Source organism: Taudactylus pleione, unplaced genomic scaffold, assembly GCF_031769625.1.
Source record: "Taudactylus pleione unplaced genomic scaffold, aTauple2 ptg000618l, whole genome shotgun sequence".
Classification (NCBI taxonomy): Eukaryota; Metazoa; Chordata; class Amphibia; order Anura; family Myobatrachidae; genus Taudactylus; species Taudactylus pleione.
Genome location: NW_028285020.1, coordinates 175,658 through 202,587, shown reverse-complemented (window position 1 = coordinate 202,587; position 26,930 = coordinate 175,658). Strand labels below are relative to the sequence as shown.

Below are 26,930 nucleotides of genomic sequence, written 5' to 3'. Positions count from 1 at the left end.
GCCACGCCCCCTCCGTGTGATGTAAAATAAGGGTGGGGCCACAATCGTTGGTGATTACAGCAATGTCTGAAGCATCCTGATGATGCTCTGGTGGCACTGTGACTGCTGCACAGCTATATGCAAGCTAATGGTCTCTGTTATCAGCCACGTCTGGCCAAAAGAACACAATGAAAGACAGGTGTGGCCAGACACCTGCCCTACGTGGGCATGATGGCAGCTATGGCACTAAGGGGGTTAATCCCTTGTACTGTTTTGTTCAAGCGCGCACCGTGCTAAGTCTGGCAGCTATGACGCTGGGTATGTTATCCCTGGTGCATAATGTGGGGACGCAGCATAGACAGGCTCCAGCACTGGGAGCACGGGACAGCGTATATAACAAGGTGGCGGAATTTGTGTATAGAAGCATGTAAGTTACTGTGCAGCGCTACAGTCAGGACCGCAGGGCGGTGTCAGCAAGCGTTCAGGACCGCAGGGCGGTGTCGGCAAGCCATCAGGACCGCAGGGCGGTGTCGGCAAGCGTTCAGGACCGCAGGGCGGTGTCGGCAAGCGTTCAGGACCGCAGGGCGGTGTCAGCAAGCGTTCAGGACCGCAGGTGCCAGTTTACAAGCCTGGTGGGGGCATCAAAGTAACCGCCCACTACGCAGTGAATGGGGGGGGGGTGAGCCCACCTCAGTAAGGAGTAACCACCTTCTATGCTATCAGGGACAAATATCTGTGATCGCCTGCTGGAGTAAGGTGATCACATATACCCCCCCCCCTAAATCTACAGTCTACAATTCCGTGTTCAAGCGTTTTCTATGTACTGATGCATTAAAGTGCTAAACCCATTGTCCTAGGTGTTCAGGGAGCCTCCACTGTGACGGGTTAACTACATACAGAATGTGGGGGGTGGGAGGAGGCGGCTGTGTTATCCTAATCTCCGGCACTAGATTACTCATTCCATGTGTTCCTGTATTTCCCATGTACCGATACGTCTGTCGCAGCGGCATATAACACCACCTTTATCTCCCGTTACTGAGTCCGCTCTATGGGAGACCCGGAAGAAAGATGTCAGACACATGAGATGGGGAATCTTTTATTGTGCCCAGCAGCGTGTGCGCCTGAACCAGCCGGGCACAGATTACACAGATGCAGGGAGTACAGCCCTTAGTATGGGCACCGGGTCAGCCGGCCAGCGCCTCTCGTTACTCTGTCTGTGGCTCATGTTATCACACTGCAGCCTCCTCAGTATTCTTCCGCCATAATAAGGACAACGAGCGAGCTCCAGCCAGTGAAGGGATGGCAGCCTTGTCCACGGCCTGTTTGATCATTATACTGCTCCCATAGGTACCCGGTTTTCTCGTACTGTCTGTACAGATTAGCGATAAGGTTCACCCTCAGCTCCCTGTACAGACTGGTCGTCCTGCTCTGGTGCGGACCTTCCACTTGGCTATATTTGTGCAAGGCGCTCACCGCCAGGTAGTTCATATTAATCCATATGGGTCCCCTCCAGTACGGGGGGTCATGCTCTGTGTTCCGCTGCATGTACAGGGGGCTACTCTTAGACAGGGAGCGTAGGCCATACGGGGTCCATAGTTTGTCAGCATCTCTCAAATGATCCAACAGGCGTCCAAGTCGGGGGGAGTTAGGAGATAGTATCTGCAGAAGGAAGGGGAAGAGGGATACATACCCCAGAGCTCCTACAAACTGCAATTTAGGTGGCTTCCTCGCAATTCTTATTAACCTTGGGGGAGGGACACTATGGGGATCCTGTCCAGGAGCAGCTCGTGGTCGTTCCCATTCCAAAACTGCATTCTGCGTGTGGTTCCCATAGTCGGCGTAGGCTCCAAGTCTCTCAGCCCAATGGAGCTGGTCCAATAAATAATTGTCCGAGAGAGCCGCCTGAGACTCCTTATACTGACGCCCGTCGTCTCCTAGTAATGTGCATATGTCAGACATGACTTCAGAGGCCAGAGCCATCCAGCAGCGCAGGTCCACGTGACGCTCATCATCAGATGGATGTGATGCCCGTGGATAATCATCCAGACCAGATGTCAAAGTTTTTGGGTTCAAAAAACGTAAGGTATCCCTGTCCCGGCCACGCCAGCGGTAAGTATATGGTTGAGGCCCTTTCTGAGTTCCATTGAACCAGTTATACCAGGTCTGCAAACGAGGAAAGGCACGGCGGAGAAACGGCAGCCCTTCCGAAGCAGCGTCCTTGCTGGCCAGCAGCTGCCGCAGGGCCAGGAAGAGAGTTGGAGGGTTGGCATTTTCATCCCACTGAACTACAAACTCAGCTGGCACTTTGCTGCGAGCTTCGGGGCCCAGAATTTGCTCTCGGGGTATCCACCCGTCTGCATTCATTAGATCCAGCCAATAGCCCAGAGACTGCCAGGCCAGAGTTGGGTTCCACCGAGCAATGAGCAGCAGATGGAAACCCTCATCCCAAAGGAAACCACGGGGAAAGAAAGAGCGAGATGGGACTGCTGTGTAAAGCGGAGCCGATGGATAGGACACAGGTTCGGGGTTGTGCTGTGACCGGATGATTGAGCTACCATAGAAATAGCCCATCCCACCCAACATGTTGGAGAGAGCAGCTTGAGCGAATGCCACCTGTTCTGGGATGAATCCTTTGGCTTCCAGCTGAAATGTCTTCCGGAAACGCTCCTCCATGTTCTTCCTATGCTTGTCCAGCTCAGTGCTCAGAGCCCCACCAGACATGGCCTGTGGACGTTGTAGGAAACTGTCAGATTCAAAAAGAATCTCAACCTGGAAGGGAAGGTACATGGTGACTTGGTGGACAACAAGTTGTGAGTGATCGAAGCCTGGTTGGGATGGTGGGTGGTACGTGTCGAGGCCAAAGTAACGTCGCTTGTTAGCAGAACCACTGAAAGGGTGAGTAAAGCGGTCCTTCATACTGCTCCGCACAACATCTGTGATGTGATGAAGACCATGGCAAGTGGTGGCGAGGTGGTTGTAACTGTGATGAGAGAAGAACGAGAAGATTATTCTACTAAATGAAATGATTTATCAGTGAAATGACAATATAGATAGAATATGAAAAATTATACATGGTTAAACAAATGGTTAAAAAGAAACAGTGGTGCAAACGGTAAGTGCTGCAGGGGAGCGGTCAGATCTACTGCCCGACTCAGTGCCGCAGGGGAGCGGTCAGATCTACTGCCCGACTCAGTGCCGCAGGGGAGCGGTCAGATCTACTGCCCGACTCAGTGCCGCAGGGGAGCGGTCAGATCTACTGCCCGACTCAGTGCCGCAGGGGAGCGGTCAGATCTACTGCCCGACTCAGTGCTGCATGGGGTCCTGATTGTCATGTTCCCCTGCAGTCCCACCATTACCCTCTGTAAGAGTCCCCACACCGGGAGATCACAGTATAGTAACCGGGGAAGACCAGGAATGGAGTACCTTACGTAATCTCCACCTTCAGGCTTGGGAAACCGGAGAGAAAATCCCCCCAGCTCCTCGGAAGTGCCCGTCACATGGCTCAGGTGACCTCTGTTATCAGTGTGGGGCATCAAAGAACCTTGCCCATCTGTGGCGACATAAAATAGGAGCGAGACCAGCTGTCCTGGGGAAGATGGATCCTAAGGGGACAGAGGGTTAGACTTCAGTAACAATTCCGTATAAACCATTCCTCATCGGCTCTCATGGGATGTTGGCAGATGAAAGGGTGGGACAGATTGTGTGTGAAATGAGGAATATGAGCAGACACAAGTACAAGCAATGAGGCAGAACCGGGGTGTAACGAGCGTCCTTATGTAGGCAAAGGTCAGTGAGTGCGCTGCAATGCAACTGCGACTATACAGCCAAAGACATCTGATGAATCAGCCCTACGTACCAGGCTGAGAAACGAGTCAGTGACGTTTCCCCTCGGCTCTGGGAAGCGCTGACAATGTGCGGTATCCCATCTCTCCCCTCCAGGGTGTGTCAGCAGTACTGACAGTGGACCCAGCATGTCAGCAGGGTGAGCGGACTAAGCGGCACACGTCTCACAGCCAACCCACACTAATCGCCACAGGGCTTCCATCTACAGGACACGGTATGCTGCTGGTCACTGTGAATAGCGCTGCTTTGGCGATAGAATTATTTGCAGTAGTTTAGTATAAAAAATACAGTGGTCGCTCACATCAGCTTAATGACATAGCACAGGTGCTTGTACAGGGCGGGGTTTACACTGAACCACAGAAGAAAAGGGATTTTCCCTCCAGCACACTGCAGCAAAATCAGCAAAAATACTTGAATCTTACATAATAATAGACATTCAGAGGTATTAGTTACATACATTTGCAAATATATTAAGCGCCAGGCCATCGTCAAGGCTCCTCTATACCGGCGTCCCTAACATTAAGGGGTTCACGTCCGAGGCGCAGGGCACCCCAAAACAATCCAGCCAAGGACCATCCCCAGAGCATCACACGAAAAAGGGAAAAAAAGGTGATAGTGAAGTGTAAAGTATAGATGTGTAAATTAATAAGTGTTAATATAATAAGAAAGAATTAAAATTACATAAATAATAAACAAAGAAACAGAAAGGTGATGAAAAAGTATATGTGTGAATTAAGTGGTGAAGCCCTGAAAAAGGCCCAGCCAGAGCAACTCCGGGGGCCCCACGCCCAAATGCTCACCCCAAAAAAGGCTGGGCCTTTTTCAGGGCATCACCACTTAATTCACATATTGCAGAGTAAAAATTACAGTTATGGTAAAAACTTACCTTTGTTAACTCTCTTTCTTCGAAGTCCATGGGGTCAACAGGGAAACCTTGGGTGTAGGTTGGATCTGTTTCCCGGGCAACACGCAGTTAAAGCTTTGCTCCCAGGATGCACTGGTTCATCCTCCCTATACCTCAGCCTAGAGGCACCTCAGTTGTTAAGTAGCCAAAGGCCGTAGGAGGAAATAGAGAGAAGGAAGACTGGAACACTCGAGAATCACACTCACAGAGAAGGAGACGGGAAACCGGTGACCAGCAACATAACCCATATGTAGCCAGGTGCGTCAGAGCGGGTGCTCTGTGGACCCTATGGACTTCGAAGAAAGAGTTAACAAAGGTAAGTTCTTACCATATCACTAATTTTCTTCTTCAGGGTCCATAGGCTCCTCAGGGAGACCTTGGGGATGTCCCTAAGTAGTCATTTTAAGGGTGGGGACGCTCCTGCACTGAGAGGAGAATCCAGCGACCAAAGGAAGCATCCTGAGAGGCAAAGGTATCAAATGCATAGAACCTTATAAAGGTTTGAATGGAAGACCACGTGGACGCCTTACAAAGCTGAACAGCTGAGGCGCCACGATGAGCTGCCCACGAGGGCACCACAGACCGCGTAGAATGAGCAGTAACAGAAGCTGGAACAGGGAGGCCTGCCTGTGTGTAAGCCTCTGAGATAGTCATACAAAACCATCTGACCAATGTTTGTTTATTGGCTAGCCATCCGTTCTTGTGAAATCCATAGAGCACAAATAAGGAGTCAGATTTCCAAAGGGAACTGGTCCGGTCTACATAAATCCGGAGAGCACGGACCACATCCAATGAGTCCTCACCTGTCGAAAGGTCTGGTGACTGAAAATTATTTCCTAATTAATATGGAAATTACAAACCACTTTAGGAAGAAATTCAGGGCGAGTGCGAAGCACCTCCCTGTCCAGGTGAAATATCAGAAAGGGAGGACGACAGGAAAGCGCCCCCAATTCTGACACCCTCCTGGCAGAAACAATCGTCAGGAGAAAGAGAGTCTTAGCTGTTAACCACCTGAGATCCACTGAATCTAGTGGTTCAAATGGAGAACCCTGGAGGGCCTGAAGAAAACAGCCAAATCCCAAGGAGCCACAGGGGGACAAAGGGAGGTTGAATCCGGAGAATACCCTGGAGGAAGGTGTGGATATCCAGGAGTGGAGCTATCCTTCATTGGAACCACACTGACAGTGCGGAGACATGTATTTTTAACGAGGCCAGGCGAAGACCGTGTTCCAATCCTGCTTGAAGGAATGCCAGAATCTGGAAATACGAAACACCTGAGGGTCGTAATCCAGAGCGCGACACCACTGGAAATATGTATGCCACACCCTGTGGTATATCCTGGCCGAAGCAGGTTTCTGTGTCGGAGCATCGTCCTGATGACCGAGCTAGAGAATCCCTTGGACTTTAGAATCGATGTCTCAAGAGCCACGCAGTCAAAGACAGATGATCCAGGTCCAGGTAAAGGCAAGGACCTTGAGACAACAGGTCCGCACATTGAGGCAGGTCTGAAGTGTCGATGTAGAGACTCCGAAGATCTGAGTACCAATGACATCTTGGCCAAGCTGGAGCCACCAGCAGGACAGTGCCCCCGTCTTGCTTGAACTTCCGAAGAACCCGAGGAAGCAGGGATATCGGAGGAAAGAGGTACGCTAACTGGAAGGTCCACCATACTGACAGAGCGTCCAGCAAGCTTGCTTCGGCATCCCTTGTTCTGGACCCGTACACTGGTAATGTGATTGTGTCGGGAGGCCATGAGGTCCACCTCCGTCAGGCCCCATTTGTCCACTAGGAGTTGAAACACCTCTTGGTGAAGAGACCATTCCCCTGGATGTACGGCTGAGGAAGTCCACTTCCCAATTGAGATCTCCTAGAATGAACACTGCCGAAATTGTTGGGAGATGGCACTCTGCCCACGTCAGAATGCGTGACACTTCTGTCACTGCTGCCCGACTTCGAGGACCTCCTTGATGGTTGATGTAAGCCACTGTGGTGGCGTTGTCGGACTGAACCTGCACAGGCTTTCTGTGAAGAATGTGACTTGCCATCCTGATGGCCCTGTACACTGCCCGAAGTTCCAATATGTTGATGGGCAGGGCTGCTTCGACTGCTGTCCAATGGCCCTGAAATGAGTGTGGACCGGCCACTGTGCCCCAGCGACTGGCGTCCGTCGTGACAAGTACCCAGTCTGGGATACAAAAGGGGCGTCCGTTGGTGTGATGAGATGTCCGTTTTCACCAAGACAGACAGGCGCACCTCCGTAGAGAGCACCATCGTCTGAGCCCTGATCCGGTGGGCTAAGCTGTTCCATCTGGAGAGGATCAGCCCCTGCAGGGGCCTTGAATGAAACGGAGCATATTCCACCATGTCGAATGTGGACACCATGGACCCTAGAATCTGCATAGCCGAGTATACTGACACCGGACGACTGAGGAGGTATCTGCGCAGTTGCAGCGAGGAAATCTATTCTGGAGTTAGGAAAATTCTCTGCTGGTGAGAATCCAGAAAGGCTTCCAAATGAACCATCGTATGTGAGGGAATTAGGGAAGACTTTTTCCAATTGACTAGCCACCCGTGTGCTTGTAGACAAGCGATTGTCAGGCGTAGGTGGTGTTGAAGCACCTTTGGAGAACCTGCCAGCAAGAGGAGGTCATCAAGGTATGGCAGGAGTCGTATACCCTGACTCCGCAGATGGGCTGCCATGACAGCTATAACTTTTGTAAAGACCCTTGGATCTTGGATCTAGGCCAAAGGGTAGTGCCTGGACCTGGAAGTTTTGGTGCAGAATAGCAAACTGCAGATAACTCTGGTGAGAAGATGTTATGGGGATATGCAGGTAAGCATCCTGAATGTCCAGGGATACCATGTAATCCCCAGGTTCCATAGCCAGTATGATGGAACGTAAAGTTTCCATCCTGAATTTGGGCACCCTGAGGAACTTGAATGATGGGGGTGTATCCGCGCTATTTCCTCAAATAATATGGGAAAGAGGTTGTGTTTTCTTTGGCTGCCAAAGACCTCTGTGATCCCTTTCTAGATCACTGGAATAGCAAGGCTGAATGTGGGTTGGGTCTTACTGGGCGCACAAGGGGCGTATTCTTGTTCAGAGATTTGAGGTTAGGCCGATGAGATCCATTCAGCTTCTGAACCAGAAACAGAGTAGAATAATATGCAGTCCCTCTTTGAAATAGTGGAACTGGCACAATTACCCCTGCTTTCAGCAAGGACTCTATGGCATCCTGGATCTGCAAGGCCTTGTTCTTGTTGGAAAAACTGGTGGGGAGGTCTTCGCCAGAATGAGAGAGCATACCACTGAGAGACCACTGCTTTTACCCAAGCATCCTTAGTGGTTTGACATCAGCACTGGACGAACTGAACAAGTCGGCCTCCCACTCTGGGATCCCCCAGAGGGAGGCCCGTTCCATTAGGATCAGGCTGAGGGTTTATCCTCTGACTTGGAAGCAGGGTGTCTTGTGCTCCAGGCCTGTTTTTTAAGTTTGGTGGTTGTTTTGGTCGCCGATTGTCTATGGAACGACTGTCCTTTGGGCTTTTCTTGAGGACCGAAAGAAAGAGGTTCAAGCCTTGGAAGGTGCAGATGCTGATGGCAGAAATGCTGATTTCGATTTTGCCAGTGTGTCTACGATTTTGTCAAGGTTCGGGCCAAACAAAATGTCCCCATTGTAGGGCAAGGCCTCCAGGCCCTTTTTAGAGTCAGCATCCGCCCTCCAGGAGCGTAGCCACAGGGAGCGGCGAGCAGACACACCTGTGGCCGAAACTCTGGAGGTCAGCAGACTGGCATCCAAAGAAGCCTCACCAATATAAGCATCCGCATCTCTAATGCGGCCCACCAAAGACCTCTGAGTCTCAGGAGTCTTCTCAGGTAAAGTGTCCTCCAGAACATTTGCCCAACCTTCTATCGCCTTAGCCACCAATGAGATAGCCATGTACGGACGATCAACCGCTCCTGAGAGAGAGTAAATAGATTTCAGACACGTCTCCACCTTCCTATCCGTAGAATCCTTCAAGGAAGAAATGGAAGGCATGGGTAGTGTGGTACTTTTTATTAGGCGAGTAACATGAGAATCCACCGCAGAAGGTGATTCCCACTTCTTACAGTGCCCCTCAGGGAATGGAGAACATGAGGCCAAACGCATTTGCGGCTGATACCTCTTACCAGGCATTTGCCAGGCCTCCGCCATATGGTCTTCCAGCTGGTCAGAGAGAGGAAAAACTGCCTGTTTAAACTGAGGGTATTTGGATTTATGGGCAGGAACGTCACCCTCTATATCTAGTATGGATCAGACCGCCCGCACCAAAGCCGGAACATTAATACTTGATTTAGGCTCCACCTCCAGTGTAGGGAAATCAGACACATCATCCACTTCCCCATCATCCGACAACGCTTCTGTGACTGATAGTTGTGTAGACTGGGAAGACAATACAGGGCGTTTATTATTAGCTCTGTCATTCCACAACATGGTCTGAAAGGCCGTAGATGAAGCTGCCAAACTCTGCACTGAACTAGATAAAATATCCACCCAGCGTGGTTGTACAGCTTGCGTTAGTCCCTGGAAGGGAATGACAGACTGTTGTGATACCGAAGGGGATTGCATATACTGTATTGTGCTAACCCCTGGTAGGGAGAGACAGACTGTGGTACAGGAGTAGACTGCAAACAATGCAGGATACCCTGAGAGGGATGGGTGGTTTGTAGAGGTAACCCCATAGGGTGTAAAACAGTTGGGACCGCCAGGTGACCCGCAATAGAGGCCAGGACCGAGGAAAAAAACGCCCAAGGGGGATTCCTGTCCCTTTGTTGGGGGGTTTGAGAGGCCAGGCAACTGATAGCACCTCACACATAACCCATCCTGAGATAAATCCTCCTTACTCACCCCTGAGAGCAGAGTGGGTGCAGCACATAGCCTGCAGGAGCGCAGAGTGGGTGCAGCAGTGTGCTCGCCCTCCTTGTCAGACAAATTATATTATATATATAAATCAGGAAGCGCTATACTGAACCTGACAAACACTAAGAACAACTTTCAGACCCCACTCACAACATATGCAACTCTTACCTGTCCCCGTACGTCAGGTCGCAGTCTGGGATGTTCCACGCGGGCCCGGCTAGCACAGACCCTGGGGTCCCGCCGAGATCACCAGATCGGTACTGGCATCGCAGCGCCGGCAGGGTGACGGAGCAGCAGCACAGCTGTCCTATGTACTGTCTGTTGCTGTGCGCTCTGAAGACAGAAAAACTACTAAATCATAAAATAAAATCAGCTTTGGGGCTGCTAGACAGCACCCCTGCGTTAACAGTGACCCGACTCCGGCCGGGCACCAAATATAACTGAGGTGCCTCTAGGCTCATGGCGGGGTATAGGGAGGATGGACCAGTGCATCCTGGGAGCAAAGCTTTAACTGCGTGGTGTCCGGGATGCAGATCCAACCTACACCCAAGGTCTCCCTGTGGAGCCTATGGACCCTGAAGAAGAAAACAGAACTTTGGTACTTACCGATAAATCCCTTTCTATGATTCCATAGGGGACACTGGAGGCTTCAAGACAGTGGGGTATAGACGTGTGCTAAGTGGGAGCTGGGACTTTAAATTTTTAGAAGTGTGACAAGCTCCTCCCCCTCTATACCCCCTACAAGCCCAGTCTTAGGAAACTGTGCCCGAGGAGAGCTGGGAAAAACCAAATGGAAGAGGAGGAGGCGAAGAAAGTACACAGAATAATTAGAAGTCTGAAGTAACAGTAACACAACCAGAGACATAAAACAGTTCTCTAACAGTCATAACATAACATGACCACAACCCAGGCAGGAAGGAACAGCGCCGGGTGGGCGTCCAGTGTCCCCTATGGAATCGGAGAAAGGGATTAATCGGTAAGTACCACAATCCTATTTTCTCCTTCATCCACTAAAGGACACTGGAGGCTTCAAGACAGTGGGGACGTCCCACAGCTCCTATCACGGGCGGGAGAGCGCCGAGAACCCTGCAATACAGACCAGCCATACTGCGCTGCAGAGGCTGCAAACGTGTTAAATCTATAAAAACGAATAAAGGTAAGCCGGCCACACCAAGTGGCCGCCTAGCAAAGTGACTCTATGGAAACCCCGCAAGCAGCCGCCCACGAGGAACCCACTGAGCAAGTGGAATGCTCTGTAATAGAAAGAGGAGGCTCCCTAGATGAGGCCACATATACCTGACTGATGGTCAGACGATTCCAGTGGGCCTGCGACTGTTTGGAAGCTGGCCAACCAGGACGAACAGCATCATACAAAACAAATAAAGTGTCTGTTTACATATGGCTGCAGATCTCTCCACATAGATCCGAAGAGCCCCTAACAACATCCAAGGATCTTGAAGGTGGTGAATCCTATGGAAGAACGGGTACCACAATAGGTTGGTTGGTGTGGAAAGCCGAAACCACCTTTGGAAGGATATCCATTCTTGTACGGAGTTCTGCTCTATCCGCATGAAATGCCAAGTATGGAGGACAACAGGATAAAGCTCCCAGTTCCGACACCCTCCTACCTTCCACATACTCTAAAAGGTTCGAACAGAGAAGACTAAGAAGGAAAGGAAGAGATCCAAATCCCATGGAGCCGTAGGAGGAACAAAGGGTGGTTGTAACCGAATCGCACCTTGCAGAAAAGTCTGCACCCAGACGGAGACCGGCCAAGAAACCTGCTTGCAGAAAAAGCAGAAATATGGCTAGTTTGAAATCTGTAGGAGGTGACCTTTGTTAGGGTGATGAGGCTTCCTACCCCTGGATCATGGTATGAGAAACACTACTCCTGTGCTTTATTAATGTTCCTTCCAGCCGGCTGGGGAGATGAGAAAAACTCAACACACACTGTGATGAATCCACTCAGCTCTCAGAGGTACATCCTCTTTGAGCCGTCTTTTATAAGTTCAGAAAACTGCTGTCACAAACATTTGCCAAAAATGGTTCGACAGAAAAGAATACATATGATTGGTTTAACAAGTACATAGGATGTGTCAATGCATCTTCAGTTTGTCTTTTTTTCACAGTGTCCAGACTTGGTATCCTATTCTGGGATCATTCAGCTGCTGCTGTCTTTTAACTGCTCGTTCAGTATAATGGTGGTTCAATTTCATGATATTTGTGTAAAGAAAAATGGCTTTTTCTCATAAATAATGACGAATCTTACAGTATGTTTTAAATAAACACTATAAATTATTATAGACTCTCACACCTTCGCCGTTCACACCATGAAACGTAAGCCTTTCAAAAATGGTGGAAATGTTTCGAAGTAACCTCCTTCTGGGCTCGAAGCATAGTAGGGATTACCCTGGATGGGATCCCTCTACGTGTTAAGATGGCACTTTCAACGGCCACGCCCTCAATGTAGCCACTTTAAGTCTGGATAGGCTAAAAGGACCCTGTAGTAAGAGATAGGATCCACGGATCGTCGATCAGCAGAAGTTGAAGGTTTGAATACCAAGCTCTGTGAGGCCAAACCGTAGCCACTAATAAAACCTTGGCCTTCTCCCTTTTGATGTATTGTAGAATCCGAGGGAGAAGAAACAATGGGAACAGCTAGACAAAGTGGAACTGCCATGGCGTTGACAGTGCGTCCACTGCCACTGCCTCCGGGTCTCTTGTCCGAGAGCAGTAGAGAGGCAGTGGATGATTTTGTCTGGATGCCATGAGGTCGACCTGCGGAAGACCCCAACGTTGGACAAGCTGTTGAAAAACCTGAGGATGTAGTGCCCATTCCCCTGGATGCACGTCCTGCCAGCTGATCTGTTTATGTATGCCACTGCCGTGGCATTGTCTGACTGGACTCTGCTCGGCCCCGCAACATGTTATCTGCTGTCTGAAGAGCGTAGAACACTGCCCTTAATTCCAATATGTTTATCGGCAGACTCACTTCCTGTAATGTCCAGCGGCCTTGGAAGTGATGTTCCTGAATTACTGCTCCCCAGCCTCTCGCATCTGTGGTGAAGAGAGTCCAATCCCACACTCAGAATCTCTTAACCTCCATTAGGTGTGCCGAGTTCAACCACCAGAGAAGGGATATCCAAGTTCTGAGACTTAACCATACACGTAGGTGAAAGAAAAGATGGGATCCTGCCCATTGTGAGGAGGTGAAACGCCCTGGAGTGAAAATGACCGTAAGGAATCACCTCAAAAGCCGCAACCATCTTACCCAGAAGTCTAATGCAGACATGTACCTAAACCTGATGTCGAAGGACCGTCGTCACCATCTTCTGAATGAATGTTGCTTTTATAATGTGTCCATTATCATTCCCAGAACCTGTAACCTCTGCGTCGGCTGCAGATGAGACTTGGGAAAGTTCAGGATCCACCCGTGACGAATGAGAAGCCTGTGAGTCAGTGCGATGTTCTGCAGTAATTGGTCCCTGTAATGAGCCGTCAGCAGGAGATCGTCCAGGTAAGGGTTAATTGTGATGCCTTGTTTCTGAAGGAGACTCATCACATGCAAGACCTTCGTGAATACCCTGGGGCTCATGGTAAGGCCTGAAACTGGAAATATGAGTTCCGAACTGCGAATCTCAGAAACACCCGGTGAGGCGGCCAAATAGGGATATGAAGGTAGGTGTCCCTGATATCTAGAGATACCATGAATTTGGCTTCCTCCAGGCCCGCAATCACCGACCGAAGGGACTCCATCTTGAACTTGAAAATCCTCAGGTAGGGATTAAGATCCTTCAAGTTCAGAATAGGTCTGACCGAGCCATCCGGCTTCGGAACCACAAAAAGACTGGAGTATAAACCCTTTCCGGTCTGATTCCTGGGAACGTGGACCACCACTCTCGCGGATAGAAGCTTGTCTATAGTTTCTTGTAATACGACACTCCTGTCGTTGGAAACTGGTAAACCTGTGGTAAAAAAAAACCGAGGTGGAAGTTGACACTGAAAATCGAGCTTGTATCCCCGAGTGATGAGATCCCGGACCAAAGCGTCTGTACAAGATTCCGTCCATACTTCTCTGAAGTCACGTAGACACGTTCTCACCCTGGGGTTCCCCAGGAGATAGGGAAGCCCGTCAAGCACTAGGCTTGGTAGTGGACTTAACCTCCTGTTGAGGAGATGTTGTTGCGGCTCTGCCATGTCCTCTGGAACCACGGGAAGTTGATCGTCCTCCTCAGAAAGTGACCACAGGAACGTCCAGGAGCACGAAACGACCGAAACAAGGGTCCCGAGTAAGATCTTCTTGAGCCACAGACAGAATATAAATGGATTTCTCAGGCTACTGGTGGTAAATCCACTTATCTAGTTCTGCTCTAAATGATACACTTCCCGTGAATGGAAGGGCTTCCACAGCTCTCTTTGATTCTGCATCCGTCTGCCATTGTGTAAGCCACTGCGCCCTGCGCGACGACATCGCCAGAGCTGAAGTCCTGGAGGCTATATTGCAAACATTTTTGGACGCCTCTCCAAGGTATGTCGCAACTTCACTTATATGCTCTGCTAACGGAATAAGCTCCTCCACGGCAGCTGATCTCTCAGCCAATTGTTTTGCCCAACGCTCAATTGCTTTGTTAGTCCAGCAGCTTACAATCGCAAGACGCAGTCACCCCTGCAGCTGTATACATGGACTTGAGAGTATTCTCCAATCTCCTGCCGAAACCTCCTACAAAGACATGACTCCAGGAACCGGCAGCGTATTCTTAGACAGACGCAACACTGACTGATCTAGTGGATAAAAGGATAATAACCGCCGGGACATCTGACATTTCTTATCCGGATGTTTCCAAGCTGACGTCAGAAGAGAATCCAGCTCCTCTGAAATTGGAAATGCAATGGCCGGTCTCTGTTTCTTTAAAAAGAAAGACTGTCGTGCAGGACCCTTGTCCTCATCCTTTATCTGCAATACCTGGCTGATTTCAGAAATTAAAGCCTCTATCCCATCGGACACCGGCTCAGGCTTCTTCTGGAGCTCTTTAGGCAAATCTGGAGCATATTCACCCTTCTCTAAAACTGGCATATCCCCTCCTCCGAGTCGACCGATTGGAGGACTGAGGGCAACTGTCTCTTTTTTTTGAGAGCTGTGGAGAGGAACCCGTTGTCGTGGTATGGGAAAGTGCCATGGCTTTTGCGTCTGGTGATGTCTATGCGTTCCAGACTTCAGGCTGTAATTGCCTGCAAAGGATTTTCAACAAAGTATTAAAAAGTGAAAGTTAGATTTAGGATGGTTTAGTTTGTCCCATTACTTTTGGCCTCTTAAAAAGTGGGAGGCACATATAGAAACCGTTGTAATTCCTACACCGTTCACCTGATTTGGATGTAATTACCCTCAAATTAAATCTGAAAGTCTGCAGGTAAAGCACATCTTGTTTGTTTCATTTCAAAGCCATTGTGGTGGTGAATAGAGGCCAAGATATGACAATTCTGTCAATGTCCCAATATTTATGCACCTGACTATATGCGCGCACACAGAGTATATGCCGCTTGGATGTCCCGCTAATCGGAGCAACCTGCTACTGAAAATACCGCCTTTTATGTTAGCCTGGTTACCCCACTAGTCGCGTCGAGGAATACTCACGCCGCTGCCGGTGGCAGTATGACTAATGGAGGACCTCCATGCGTGCTGCAAGCAGCGGCATGCGGAACCCCCTATATGGAGCCAGTGGTCTCTGTAGTCGGGGACCCCAGGCGAACTGCGAGAAGTTGTGTGCGGGTCCCCCTGGAAGCTCCATCGGTGTAGACAGGCAGGACAGCTGCTACCTGTTCCTCATATTGTATTCTTGACTTCAGCACAGCAGCGCTCTATACTAAATACCCTGAGGAGAAGTGTAAAAACATTACCAGGTCCCCTCGGGTACAAACGAAGACTGGGCTTGTAGGGGGGTATAGAGGGGGAGGAGCTAGTCACACTTCTAAAAATTTAAAGTGCCAGCTCCCACTTAGGACACGTCTATACCCCACTGTCTTTAGCCTCCAGTGCCCCCTAGTGGATGAAGGAGAAATAGCACTATGGTATGAGGCAGAATATCACCACTGTGATGATAACACAAGGGGGAAGTAAAGCAAATAGCTAGGTAAAGCCTGTACAAAGCTGTAGAACTTTAGCACATATATGGCACTATGTACAGTGCAACTGCCCCATTATGCGACAACTTCACAACTCCAGTGAGAAATTAAGTGTATATGGACCCTGAATACAGCGGTATTGTTAGGGGCCCAGAGAGAAAGAAAAGTGATAGCAAAGTCTGACAGTATAGGAATATCACACAGACACACACAGCGCTAGCAGATCGCATACAATGCAGAATAGTAACTGCACAATTGGCGCTAAATACAACTACTCAGACTCTAATGTCTTGTAGGATATAGCGCTACATAACCTGGCTCCAGGGAAAGGTATATAGGGGGACCCGGACCCTGCGTTCCCGGAGAGAGCTGTGGCTGGGCAGAGAAGATGGCCGCCGGAGACCTCTGAGGGGGCGTGGCCGGAGAGGAAATGCAGCTCAGCGCAGTTAGACCTCTGCGGAATGGCGCCCTGAGCTGGGGGAGGAGCCGCTTAAACAGGGAAGGCTGGCCTCCATTGGCTGATTATTGTCCCCAGGGACGCTGGTTTCCCGCGCCATGTGTACCATGGTGGTCTTAGTGGAGCACGCAGACTTCCCCGGGGTACACACTCAGAGTGCGTAGGTTACCGCAAGCAGTAACCCACCCACCTTACATATCCCCTGTGTCCGAGTTGCAGTCAATGGTCATCCCGCGGGGCCAGCTAGCAAAGTCCCCAGGAGCCCGTTGAGAGTAACAGACGGAACTGTAGTCGCAATGCCCGGAGGGGTGATAGAGTGACAGCACAGACGTCTCATAGACAGTCTCATGCTGAACACTCAGATTATACAATAATAAACTATTAAATCAAATAAATAAAAGCTTATGGGCCGCCTAATGCACCCACTGTCTAATGGTGATCTGACTCCTGCACACACCAGAACTAACTACAGGGCCTCTGGCTTAGGGGTGGGGTATAGGGGGAAGGAACAGTGCATCCTGGGAGTCAACAGCTATAACTGTCTGGTGTCTGGTCCTGACCTCCTCCTAATCCCCAAGGTATCCCCTGTAGACCCTGAAGAATATAGACGTATATTTGTGGCCGACTACGTGTCTTTCCCTCACCTCAGGGACCCCAGAGACTCTCCAGCTCCATTCCCCACCATGCTGCCCTCCAGGTCTCTTCACAAACTCTGTCCTTAGAGTGTAGCCTTTATCTCTGATCTCCTGTACCCCGAAATTCACCCCATCGTGCATCAGCCACCCGTACTGTGCTAGGGCGTCACTCTGCTCACATGTGTGACGCAGGGAGGGGGATCCGGACTGAGAGAGCCACATTAATCCTGGGGACAGAGAAAGGAGAGAAGATTACCAGGGGTAGGGGGTGTATGTATCATACATCAATCACAGCGGAGGGGGAGAGAGACTGCGCCCATGAGAAGGAGAGAGAGCGAGTATCATACAGCAGTCACAGCGGAGGGAGAGAGAGACTGCGCCCATGAGAAGGGGGAGAGAGAGCGAGTATCATACAGCAGTCACAGCGGAGGGGGAGAGAGACTGCGCCCATGAGAAGGGAGAGAGAGCGAGTATCATACAGTAGTCACAGAGGAGGGGGAGAGAGACTGCGCCCATGAGAAGGGGGAGAGAGAGCGAGTATCATACAGCAGTCACAGCGGAGGGGGAGAGAGCGAGTATCATACAGCAGTCACAGCGGAGGGGGAGAGAGACTGCGCCCATGAGAAGGGAGAGAGAGCGAGTATCATACAGCAGTCACAGCGGAGGAGGAGAGAGACTGCGCCCATGAGAAGGGGGAGAGAGCGAGTATCATACAGCAGTCACAGCGGAGGGAGAGAGAGACTGCGCCCATGAGAAGGGGGAGAGAGCGAGTATCATACAGTAGTCACAGCGGAGGGAGAGAGAGACTGCGCCCATGAGAAGGGAGAGAGAGCGAGTATCATACAGTAGTCACAGAGGAGGGGGAGAGAGCGAGTATCATACAGCAGTCACAGCGGAGGGGGAGAGAGAGCGAGTATAATACACCAGTCACAGCGGAGGGGGAGAGAGACTGCGCCCATGAGAAGGGGGAGAGAGCAAGTATCATACAGCAGTCACAGCGGAGGGGGAGAGAGACTGCGCCCATGAGAAGGGGGAGAGAGCGAGTATCATACAGCAGTCACAGCGGAGGAGGAGAGAGACTGCGCCCATGAGATGGGGGGAGAGAGCGAGTATCATACAGCAGTCACAGCGGAGGGGGAGAGAGACTGCGCCCATGAGAAGGGGAGAGAGCGAGTATCATACAGCAGTCACAGCGGAGGGGGAGAGAGACTGCGCCCATGAGAAGGGGAGAGAGCGAGTATCATACAGCAGTCACAGCGGAGGGGGAGAGAGACTGCGCCCATGACAAGGGGAGAGAGCGAGTATAATACAGCAGTCACAGCGGAGGGAGAGAGAGACTGCGCCCATGAGAAGGGGGAGAGAGCGAGTATCATACAGCAGTCACAGCGGAGGGGGAGAGAGACTGCGCCCATGAGAAGGGGGGGAGAGAGCGAGTATCATACAGCAGTCACAGCGGAGGGGGAGAGACTGCGCCCATGAGAAGGGGGAGAGAGCGAGTATCATACAGCAGTCACAGCGGAGGAGGAGAGACTGCGCCCATGAGAAGGGGGAGAGAGCGAGTATCATACAGCAGTCACAGCGGAGGAGGAGAGACTGCGCCCATGAGAAGGGAGAGAGAGCGAGTATCATACAGCAGTCACAGCGGAGGAGGAGAGACTGCGCCCATGAGAAGGGAGAGAGAGCGAGTATCATACAGCAGTCACAGCGGAGGAGGAGAGACTGCGCCCATGAGAAGGGGAGAGAGCGAGTATCATACAGCAGTCACAGCGGAGGGGGAGAGAGACTGCGCCCATGAGAAGGGGGAGAGAGCGAGTATCATACAGCAGTCACAGCGGAGGGGGAGAGAGACTGCGCCCATGAGAAGGGGGAGAGAGCGAGTATCATACAGCAGTCACAGCGGAGGAGGAGAGACTGCGCCCATGAGAAGGGGGAGAGAGCGAGTATCATACAGCAGTCACAGCGGAGGAGGAGAGACTGCGCCCATGAGAAGGGAGAGAGAGCGAGTATCATACAGCAGTCACAGCGGAGGAGGAGAGAGACTGCGCCCATGAGAAGGGGGAGAGAGCGAGTATCATACAGCAGTCACAGCGGAGGGAGAGAGAGACTGCGCCCATGAGAAGGGGGAGAGAGCGAGTATCATACAGTAGTCACAGCGGAGGGAGAGAGAGACTGCGCCCATGAGAAGGGAGAGAGAGCGAGTATCATACAGTAGTCACAGAGGAGGGGGAGAGAGCGAGTATCATACAGCAGTCACAGCGGAGGGGGAGAGAGAGCGAGTATAATACACCAGTCACAGCGGAGGGGGAGAGAGACTGCGCCCATGAGAAGGGGGAGAGAGCAAGTATCATACAGCAGTCACAGCGGAGGGGGAGAGAGACTGCGCCCATGAGAAGGGGGAGAGAGCGAGTATCATACAGCAGTCACAGCGGAGGAGGAGAGAGACTGCGCCCATGAGATGGGGGGAGAGAGCGAGTATCATACAGCAGTCACAGCGGAGGGGGAGAGAGACTGCGCCCATGAGAAGGGGAGAGAGCGAGTATCATACAGCAGTCACAGCGGAGGGGGAGAGAGACTGCGCCCATGAGAAGGGGAGAGAGCGAGTATCATACAGCAGTCACAGCGGAGGGGGAGAGAGACTGCGCCCATGACAAGGGGAGAGAGCGAGTATAATACAGCAGTCACAGCGGAGGGGGAGAGAGACTGCGCCCATGAGAAGGGGGAGAGAGCGAGTATCATACAGCAGTCACAGCGGAGGAGGAGAGACTGCGCCCATGAGAAGGGGGAGAGAGCGAGTATCATACAGCAGTCACAGCGGAGGAGGAGAGACTGCGCCCATGAGAAGGGAGAGAGAGCGAGTATCATACAGCAGTCACAGCGGAGGAGGAGAGACTGCGCCCATGAGAAGGGAGAGAGAGCGAGTATCATACAGCAGTCACAGCGGAGGAGGAGAGACTGCGCCCATGAGAAGGGGAGAGAGCGAGTATCATACAGCAGTCACAGCGGAGGGGGAAAACAAGAGATATGGTAAGAACTTACCTTTGTTATCTCTGTTTCTACGAAGTCCATAGGGTCCACAGGGTTGACCTTGGGGTTATAGCTGGAACAGGATCCATGGGCACCACACAGTTAAGCTTTTAGCTCCCAGGATGCACTTGGGTCCTCCTTTATACCCCGTCCCCGAGCCACAGGCACCTCAGTTGGTAAGCAGCCTAGGCCGGAGGAGAATATGGAACAGAGAGAAGGAAGACTGGAACACACAAGAAACCATACTCACAGCAATAGGAGATGGAAAACCGGTGACCAGCCACACAGCCCATTTGAAGCCAGGTGCGTCAGGGCGGGCGCCCTGTGGACCCTATGGACTTCGTAGAAACAGAGATAACAAAGGTAAGTTCTTACCATATCTCTTGTTTTCTACTTCAGGGTCCATAGGGGGTCCACAGGGTTGACCTTGGGGATGTCCCAAAGCAGTACAACTAAGGGCGGGGACGCTCCTGTGCTGAAAGGAGTACCCGGCGCCCCAAAGGATGCATCCTGAGAGGCAAAGGTGTCAAACGCATAGAACCTCAAAAACGTTTGAATTGAAGACCAAGTGGCCGCCTTACACAGCTGAACAGCAGAAGCGCCACGTCTAGCAGCCCAAGAGGGACCCACAGAACGAGTGGAATGAGCCTTAACAGAGGCTGGCACAGGTAAGCCCTCCTGTGCATAAGCCTCACAAATAACGGAACGAAGCCAACGGGCTAACGTTTGTTTGTTGGCAGGCCAACCCCTCTTGTGAAAACCAAAGAGGATAAACAAGGAATCAGACTTCCTAACCGAAGCCGTCCGGTCTACATAAATTCTAAGCGCCCGGACCACATCTAAGGAAGTCTCACCAGCTGAAAGATCAGGGGACTGAAAAGCTGGCACAACAAGTTCCTGATTAATATGGAACTTCGAGACCACTTTGGGCAAAAACTCAGGACGAGTGCGGAGCACCGCTCTGTCCTGGTGAAAAATCAGGAAAGGAGGGCGACAGGAAAGCGCCCCCAATTCAGACACCCTCCTGGCCGAAGCAATTGCCAGGAGAAAAACCGTCTTAAATGTCAGCCACTTGAGCTCCACCGCCTCAAGAGGCTCAAACGGAGGACCCTGCAGGACCCGTAGCACCACCGCCAAGTCCCAAGGAGCCACAGGAGGCACAAAGGGAGGCTGGATCCTGAGAACACCTTGGAAAAAGGTGTGAACGTCTGGTAGTATTGCAATCCGCCGTTGAAACCACACGGACAAGGCGGACACATGAACCTTCAGAGATGCAAGGCGTAAGCCGAGATCCAATCCTGACTGAAGAAATTCCAAGATCCTAGAAACTCGGAACACCTGAGGATCATAAAGTCTGGACTCACACCACTGAAAGTAAGTGTGCCACACTCTGTGATAAATCCGTGCTGAAGCAGGCTTGCGTGCCCTGAGCATCGTACCAATAACCGAACTGGAGAAGCCCCGAGACCTCAAGACGGCTGTCTCAAGAGCCACGCCGTCAAAGACAGCCGACCCAGATCCGGGTAAAGGCAGGGCCCCTGAGACAACAGGTCCGGACGTTGAGGAAGAAGGTACGGAGCGTCGATGGAGAGGCTCCTCAGATCGGAGTACCAAGGACGTCTGGGCCACGCCGGAGCTACCAGCACGAGCATGCCGCCGTCCTGCTTGAATTTCCGCAGAACCCGAGGAAGCAGGGATATCGGAGGAAACAGATACGCCAGGTGAAACGTCCATGTCACCGACAGCGCGTCCACCAGACTTGCACCTGCGTCTCTTGTCCTTGACCCGTAAACGGGCAACTTGTGATTGTGACGGGAGGCCATCAAGTCCAGCTCCGGCAGTCCCCACCTGTCCACGAGTAGCTGAAACACCTCTGGGTGAAGCGACCATTCTCCGGGATGCACGTCGTGACGGCTGAGGAAGTCCGCCTCCCAATTGAGGACTCCGGGGATGAAGACCGCCGAGATCGCTGGAATGTGACCCTCCGCCCAAGACAGGATACGAGACACCTCCGACATCGCTGCCTGACTGCGAGTTCCGCCTTGGTGATTGATATACGCCACCGTGGTGGCGTTGTCGGACTGCACCTGTACCGCCCTTCCGTGAAGAGCGGGGCCGGACGACTGCAGGGCCTTGTATACTGCCCGCAGTTCCAGGATGTTGATGGGGAGAAGTGCTTCTTCCGCTGACCAACGACCCTGAAGCGACAAAGAGCCGGTCACTGCCCCCCAACCCCGGAGACTGGCATCCGTCGTGAGCAGGACCCAGTCCGGGATCCAAAATGGGCGCCCCTCGACCAGATGAGCTGTCTGAAGCCACCAAGCCAAAGATAGCCGAACGTCCGGAGACAACACCAGCACCTGAGAGCGGATCCGGTGAGGTAACCCGTTCCATTCTGATAGAATCAGCCCCTGCAGGGGCCGGGAATGGAAATGGGCAAATTCCACCATGTCGAATGTCGACACCATGGACCCCAGAACTCTCATAGCCGAATGGACCGACAGGCGGCAACGGCTCAGGCAACTGCGTATCCGCAGCTGTAGTGAGGCGACCTTCTCCGGAGTCAGGAAGATCCTTTGCTGACGCGAATCCAGCAGGGCTCCCAAATGAACCATCCGCTGTGATGGAATCAGAGAGGACTTTTTCCAATTTATCAACCACCCGTGTGCTTGCAGGCAAGCGATCGTCAGGTGGAGATGTTGAAGCAGTACCTCTGGGGAGCTCGCCAGCAACAGGAGGTCGTCCAGGTACGGCAGCAGCCGTACATTCTGGTTCCGAAGATGTGCGGCCATGACCGCCATAATCTTCGTGAACACCCTCGGTGCCGTGGAGAGACCAAAGGGTAGCGCCCGGAACTGATAGTGGTGTTGAAGGATAGCGAACCTCAGATACTGCTGGTGTGAAGATGCTATCGGAACATGGAGGTAGGCGTCCTGGATGTCTAGGGACACCATGTAATCCCCCGGTTCCATCGCCAGAATGATGGAACGTAACGTTTCCATCCTGAACTTGAAGTCTCTGAACAAATTCCTCAGAGTTCCCAAGTTGAGGATAGGGCGATGAGAACCATTGGGTTTCTGCACCAGAAACAGAGACGAATAATACCCCGTCCCTCGTTGTGATAGAGGAACGGGAACAATGACCCCTGCTTTCAGCAAGGACTCTATAGCCTCCTGAACCTGTAACGCCTTGGTCTTGTTCTGAGGACTTGTGCAGAAAAACTGGTGGGGTGGTCTGTGCCGAAAAGACAGGGCGTACCCCTGGGAGACCACTTCTCGAACCCAGGCATCCGTGGTGGTATTGTGCCAGCACTGGGCAAATAGAAGAAGTCGGCCTCCCACTCTGAGGTCCCCCAGAGGGAGGCCCGTCCCATCAGGCCGCAGGTTTATCTTCCTGCTTGGAAGAAGGGCGCCGAGCACTCCAGGCTTGCTTCTTGGGTTTAGAGGCCGTCTTACTCGCAGACTGTCTCGGGAAGGACTGACCTTTCGCCTTACCCTGAACCCGAAAGGAACGAAAAGCCGAACTCCGAACCTTAGCAGGCAGTGCCGCCGAAGGGAGGAAGGCCGACTTGGATTTAGCCAGGGTGTCCACTATTTTGTCCAAGTCCGGACCAAATAGTAATTCCCCATTGAAAGGTAAGGCCTCCAGACCTTTCTTTGAATCAGAGTCCGCTCTCCAGGACCGCAACCATAAGGATCGGCGGGCAGACACCGCTGCAGCCGATACCCGCGAGGTCAGCAGACTAGCATCTAAAGAAGCTTCTCCAATGTAAGAAGCGGCGTCCCTCATTTGTCCCAACAACGCCCGCTGGACATCCGGAGCGTCGTCCGGGAAGGTATCTTCCAATGCATTGGCCCACCCCTCAAAGGCCTTGGCCACCCAGGAAATGGCCATGGACGGTCGGGCCACCGCCCCGGAGAGGGAGTAAATAGACTTTAAGCAAGTCTCAACTTTCCTGTCCGTGGGATCCTTCAGCGAGGATATCGACGGTAATGGTAAGGTGGCGCCCCGAGTTAAACGGGTGACATGGGAATCCACCGCCGGTGGAGTTTCCCATTTTTTACAATGTGCCTCAGGGAAGGGGTAATTAGAAGCCAACCGCTTCTGAGGAAGGAATCTCTTACTGGGCGCCTGCCAAGCTACCGCCATATGATCCGTCAACTGATCCGACAGGGGAAACACCGCAGAAGCCACCTTAGTTTTTTTGAAACTAGGAAACTTCGACCTAGGAACCGGTGCCTCATCCTCTATAAGAAGAATAGCTCGCACCGCCCTAACTAGTGCTCGCACATTAATGGACGACTTGGTATCCATTTCCTGGACCGAGGCGTCCGAGTCAGTGTCATCAGGGACCTCCCCATCATCTGAGGAACCCTCTGAGTCCGATACCTGAGCAGCCCGTGTCATGAGTGGGCGTTTAGAAATCCTAGAAGGCATGTCAGTCTGCAACATTGACTGAAAAGCCGAGGAAGCGGCCGCCAAATTTTGCACGGAGTTGGAGAGCACATCCACCCAGGGTGGAGGAGTCACGATAGGGGCCTGAAAAGGTACCACAGGCTGCTGCGGCACAGGGGAAGCCTGTATATACATAGGCAACCCCGCATAGGGACCAACTGATTGAGACCCAGGAGGACTCCGCAATAACTGCGGGACACCCGGGGAATGGGGGATGGTCGGCTGGGGCACCGCCCTAGTAGGGAGAGCAGTCGGGACCGACAGACGGTCCGCAATAGACACCAGCACTTGAGAAAACATCGCCCACGGTGGTTCCTGCGCCAGAGAAGGTCTGGATGGGCCAGGAGCCACCTGGCATCGACTACACAGGCCATCCTGTGACAAATCCTCCCTATCTACTCCTGCAGAACAGCGTCCGCAGGAGGCCAACACCGGAGCCACTGAGCGCTCAACCTCCTCGTCTGACATGACAGAATATATTATATATCTGGCACCAGGGTAGAAGTGAAACGCACTCACTGGTGTGCTGAACAACAGCCCACAATATGGCACTGAGTAGCACACAACTGTATGTGACGGACCTCACAAATACGTGATCTATATAAGTGAGGTCAGTAGAAACGCCCCTCCCCCACACACCTGCAGGGCTTGTAGGAGAAGTAAAGGGATAGGTATAAGCTAACAGTAAGTAGAAAATAAGCACAGACAGGCAGCACTAGCAAAAAGTCACATACCATGCAGGAAGATATACTCACTGCACCTTTACACTACAATCAACCTGCCCAGATTCAGTGTCTGGGAGGGCTATAGTGCTGTGTACGCTGTCCTTAATCAGGGGAGAGGTACACAGGGGGACCGGTCCGCGTGCTCCCTGAGATCTGCGCTGCCACTGTGGGAAAATGGCCGCTGGAGACCTCAGAGGAGGAGTGGCCGTGTAACTGCAGCTCAGCGACGCCAGACTGCGTGCTGAAAGGCGCGCTGAGCTGAGGGGAGGAGCCGCTGACAGGGAAGGCTTCCTCCCCTGGCTGGCCATAACCCCAGGGATGCTGGCTTCCCGCTTGCCGGTTATCCCTGGTGGTCTAGTGGTCCCACGGGTTATGGGGGGGGCCCGCCGCCACTGCCAGCAGCCTCCGGTCTGTCCCCAGGACCGGAGGCTAAAGGACTGCATTTAAGGCATTCCGCGCGCCGCCGCTAGCCAGCGACGCGCGGCTTACCTGAATCCCCGGCGACTCCGGCAGCAGTCCTGGGAGGTAGACAGAGTCCGGCTAGTACGGACTCTGCCCTCCCGCCGCGATCCCCAGATCAGTACTGGCGTCGCGGCGCCAGTCGGGGATCAGAGCGGCAGCGTGGGCGTCTGTACAGACAGCCCTTCGCTGCCGTCTGTAGTAAAAATAGATTAAAAATAAATAAAATTTAACTTAAAATAAAAAGCTTCTGGGGGCTGCTCCTGCAGCCCCCCTGCGTGGTGACCTACTCCGGCCGGGCACCAGCTTACACTGAGGTGCCTGTGGCTCGGGGGCGGGGTATAGAGGAGGACCCAAGTGCATCCTGGGAGCTAAAAGCTTAACTGTGTGGTGCCCATGGATCCTGTTCCAGCTATAACCCCAAGGTCAACCCTGTGGACCCCCTATGGACCCTGAACTAGAAAGAGACTGCGCCCAGGAGAAGGGAGAGAGAGCGAGTATCATACAGCAGTCACAGCGGAGGGGGAGAGAGACTGCGCCCATGAGAAGGGAGAGAGCGAGTATCATACAGCAGTCACAGCGGAGGGGGGGGGGGGGGAGACTGCGCCCATGAGAATGGAGAGAGAGCGAGTATCATACAGCAGTCACAGCGGAAGGGGAGAGAGACCGCGCCCATGAGAAGGGGAGAGAGCGAGTATCAAACAGCAGTCACAGCAGAGGAGGAGAGAGACTGCGCCCATGAGAAGGGGAGAGAGAGCGACTATCATACAGCAGTCACAGCGGAGGGTGGGGGGGAAGACTGCGCCCATGAGAAGGGGAGAGAGAGCGAGTATCATACAGCAGTCACAGCGGAGGGGGAGAGAGACTGCGCCCATGAGAAGGGGAGAGAGAGCGACTATCATACAGCAGTCACAGCGGAGGGGGAGAGAGACTGCGCCCATGAGAAGGGGGAGAGAGAGCGAGTATCATACAGCAGTCACAGCGGAGGGGGAGAGAGACTGCGCCCATGAGATGGGGGAGAGAGCGAGTATCATACAGCAGTCACAGCGGAGGGGGAGAGAGACTGCTCCCATGAGATGGGGGAGAGAGCGAGTATCATACAGCAGTCACAGCGGAGGGGGAGAGAGACTGCGCCCATGAGAAGGGGAGAGAGCGAGTATCATACAGCAGTCACAGCGGAGGAGGAGAGAGACTGCGCCCATGAGATGGGAGAGAGAGCGAGTATCATACAGCAGTCACAGCGGAGGGGGAGAGAGACTGCGCCCATGAGAAGGGGGAAAGAGCGAGTATCATACAGCAGTCACAGCGGAGGGGGAGAGAGACTGCGCCCATGAGAAGGGGAGAGAGAGCGAGTATCATACAGCAGTCACAGCGGAGGAGGAGAGACTGCGCCCATGAGAAGGGGAGAGAGAGCGAGTATCATACAGC

General features: G+C 52.4%; 1 protein-coding gene across 1 annotated transcript in view; it reads right to left on the bottom strand.

The window, feature by feature from the left end:
- Positions 1 to 1,059: 1,059 nt before the first annotated feature.
- MOGS (mannosyl-oligosaccharide glucosidase) overlaps positions 1,060 to 26,930 on the bottom strand; it is a 46,853-nt gene continuing 20,982 nt past the window's right edge. Inside the window, exons 3-5 of the mRNA XM_088454459.1 lie at positions 16,849 to 17,066; positions 3,403 to 3,581; positions 1,060 to 2,959 (exon numbers count right to left, since the gene is read on the bottom strand). Of these exons, the coding sequence (XP_088310585.1) occupies positions 1,225 to 2,959; positions 3,403 to 3,581; positions 16,849 to 17,066 (2,132 nt within the window). The 3' untranslated portion in view covers positions 1,060 to 1,224. The remainder of the gene's footprint in view (positions 2,960 to 3,402; positions 3,582 to 16,848; positions 17,067 to 26,930) is intronic.